A 3,474-nucleotide genomic window follows, 5' to 3' on the forward strand; every position below is an offset into this window, starting at 1 on the left:
ACTCCGAAAAATCAGTCCCTTTAACATTGCCAATCTTCTCGTCCCTCATCGCCTGTAAATGTCTCTGTAGCCCTTGGCGATACGACATTAAAGTCGTTTTCTTGTACATCTCTCCATCTTTATCACTGATTTCGGCGTTAATTTTTCCCAATGTGCTGTCTAATGTCACGGCCTCATAGCGCTCAAAATTGCAATCCAAGTGTTTCGCCGCTAAGTATTCTTAGAACATTTTAACATATTGTTGTGTCAACCTTTTGGTATTGGTTGACACTGAAAGATCCACCAATTCTTTAATGTCTGATTCTGACAGCTCCACAATTTTCCGACGTTTAGGTTCAGCGGCCATGTTTGTTTATGTCCGAGGCGTGTCTAAACCAAGGTGGCGCTGACGCAACGTAATATCCGGATATATATTTAGAAATATGAGGTCCATATGCTCACGTGCAAGCAAAAATAGTATCATGGGGTCCATATGCTTTATATCGGTGAGCAGGTGATCAAGTATTAGCCAATCAAAATCAAGGAAAATTGGACCATATGTAATATTTATGTATATGGGCCATTCTCAAAAATACATAGCTTCGATCACGTGACCGCATCCGGGTTGCGGTAAATGCGGCAGCCATATTGGATGGGTCGATTCTCAGGCAGACATACTTGAGCATTGTTAACTTTCTCAGCGACGGCTTCTTGTGTACGTATTACATGTGGCGGAAATGGCTAGCAAAGGTTTGCTTGACTACAGACAGTCATTGGATGTTGTTTCTAGAAGGAGATACGATGAAAAATGTGCGTTGATTGACAAAATAGAGCCATATCAACTTGACAAGACGAAATGGAGCAAAGACATTAATCTTTGGGCAGGTGTGACGTGCGCAGACATTTTTATGTATTTAGTGAACTTCACGAGTGCTTACACTGTAGAAGAGCTGAAATGCTACAAAGGATTGGATGCATACAATCAATTCATCAGCGGCTGGGTACGAGATGTAGCTGTGTATAAAATCAACGATCTTTGCCTGCACACTGCACGAGTAAGTACATGTCAGGGAGGGTGTACTGTCACTCCAGACACAGTGGTTCGTTACAAATGTCTGAAATACCGGATGCTGTACTGATATGGGTCACAGCAGTTTATGTGTGCTGTGACCCATATCAGAAATTTCAGACATTTGTAACTAACCCCTGTGCTCCAGACTAAATTGTTGACATGAAAGCTATTATATAAATTAGTCTACCAGCTCTAAGTACATAAGTGTATGTTTTAAATAATTAATTTATTAATAAAGCCATTTAAAAAAGAGAAATTAAAGTGTACAAATATATATACAATATAAGTACTTTAAGTACTTTTAGATCAAAGTTTTAATGTCTATATAATAGCGTACACTATAGTAGAAATCTAGTACATATTTTACTCGCCATCATACATTGTAATAAGGGTATAGACAATCTATATTTTTCTATTCACATAATTGATGATTTGTAAGCACTTGTAATCATCAGATTAAATATTAAGGACATACTCAACACATGTAATGGATACATGTAGCAGTATAACAAAATCATCCATATTGGACAACCTAGAGCATTCAAGTTAAAAATGTATAAATGATATTTCTAAAGCTTAAGTAATATTGTTATTTTTGTGTTACAGGTGATGCATTCTCAAAGATTAAGCGACACACCACTGACACCGTGGATTATCATCCAAACAGATGGAAAGGTCCTTGCAGCACATTGTAACTGCATGGCGGGATTAGGAGAGTCATGTACCCATGTTGCAGCACTTCTCTACAGCATTGAGGCCACCGTCATAGTGCGAAATTCAAAGACAGTCACCCAGGAGAAAGCGTACTGGCTTCCAGCAAGTGTAAAAGGGGTAAATTACAGCACTCTTAAAGATATTGACTTCACATCTGCCAAGACTTTTTATAGAAAGCCCTTGATTGTCAACTTGCTGGAACACCAGTAACTCCACGTACACAGCAAGAGCTTAGAGTTGCTAGCCCTCCATCTGAGGAAGAACTGTCATTGTTTTTTCAAGGACTTAGTGCAACCGCGGCAAGATCAGCCATTCTGAGTGTAAAAGTGCCATTTCAAAAGGACTTTATTCCAACTCCTGTAAGTGCTAATTTTCCCATGATACTGTCTGGATTATTTGACAAGGAACTTTTAAGTGCTAGTTTCAGTGAAATCATGAAGAAATGTGAAAAGCATCAGATTGCGGTTTCTGAGCAAGAGGCAGCTACTGTGGAAAGTGCTACAAAAGAACAATGCAATTCTAAGCTCTGGCATAGATTCAGGAGTGGTAGAGTGACAGCATCAAAAATGTTTTCAGTGTGTCACAGTAACCCAGCAGCACCATCTCGGAGCCTAGTCACGTCCATTTGCTATTCAGCCGAGACAACATTTAAATCTGCGGCAACAACATGGGGTTGTGAGCACGAGAAAGAGGCTATTAGGTCCTACAAGGAAGCAATGGAACTTCTCCTTGGAAAAGGCTGGATTTTCCATTAACACAGAATTCCCAACTTTAGGTGCCTCCCCAGATGGACTGGTGTCATGTGATTGTTGTGGTGTTGGTGTTGTGGAAATAAAGTGTCCCTACAGTGTCCGACATTCTTCTCTGACTAGTTACACTGGATCAAAGTCATGTTTAGAAGACACACCAGACGGGAAAAGACTTAAACCGGCACATCCCTACTATTACCAAGTCCAAACGCAGATACATGTGACTAAACGGGAATTTTGTGACTTTGTTGTGTGGACTGAACAAGACATGCACATTGAGAGAGTAGAGCCAAATGAACAATTGTGGCAGGGAATTAAAATGAAAGCTATGGACTTCCACACAATGGCAGTTATGCCAGAGCTTGTCGGAAAGTTTTATTCCCACTCACAGAAAAGTCAACCTGGACCATTGAATGATGTGGCGACCAACTCCCATCAGAACAACCCTATCGAGGACAGCATTTCAGATCATCTTTATTGCATTTGTCAGCAGCCCGAGACCCCTGACAGAGAAATGGTGGCATGTGATAACCAGAACTGCAAATTGAAATGGTTCCACTTGGATTGTTTAAAATTGACAAAGTCAAAACTGCCAAAGGGAAAGTGGTATTGTCCCGATTGTAAGAAAACGGACTCTAACTCTAGACCAAAAAAACGAAGCAGGAAACATTAATTTGTAGTTTGAAGGTTTGAATGAAACAAAATTGAAAATGTTAGTGTACAATGTACTTGCGTTTTAACATGTGAAGTTTAAATTTACATGTATCTACCAGTACTTCTCTAATTTGCGATTTGCTTATAGTGAAAGATCCAATATGTTATGCCGGTTGATAGTTTTCAAGTGAATTCAAAAGTGTTCACATATAATGGTATGCTGCAATGTTTGTGATAACTGTTTTTATTGAATAACATGTCAGAAATAAAATTATTGCATCTGTTTGTGAATTATGTTATTATATT

At 39.2% G+C, this 3,474-nt stretch overlaps 1 protein-coding gene across 1 annotated transcript; it reads left to right on the top strand.

Annotated features, from left to right (window-relative positions):
* Positions 1-614: 614 nt before the first annotated feature.
* On the top strand, positions 615-2,415 carry LOC110451965. Its single transcript, XM_021500202.1, has 2 exons — positions 615-1,034; positions 1,658-2,415. Exons 1-2 carry the CDS (start codon positions 717-719, stop codon positions 1,973-1,975), a joined length of 636 nt encoding a protein of 211 aa, XP_021355877.1. The 5' UTR covers positions 615-716; the 3' UTR covers positions 1,976-2,415.
* Positions 2,416-3,474: the final 1,059 nt, after the last annotated feature.

This window comes from Mizuhopecten yessoensis, unplaced genomic scaffold (assembly GCF_002113885.1).
Source record: "Mizuhopecten yessoensis strain PY_sf001 unplaced genomic scaffold, ASM211388v2 scaffold6313, whole genome shotgun sequence".
NCBI classification, from domain to species: Eukaryota; Metazoa; Mollusca; class Bivalvia; order Pectinida; family Pectinidae; genus Mizuhopecten; species Mizuhopecten yessoensis.

What these genes read in the sequence shown, in the direction of transcription:
- LOC110451965 (XM_021500202.1), top strand. Translation starts at nt 717, where the DNA reads ATGGCTAGCAAAGGTTTGCTTGACTACAGACAGTCATTGGATGTTGTT. An exon ending in TTTGCCTGCACACTGCACGA is followed by an intron (nt 1,035 to 1,657) that starts GTAAGTACATGT and finishes TTTGTGTTACAG; the next exon opens with GTGATGCATTCTCAAAGATT.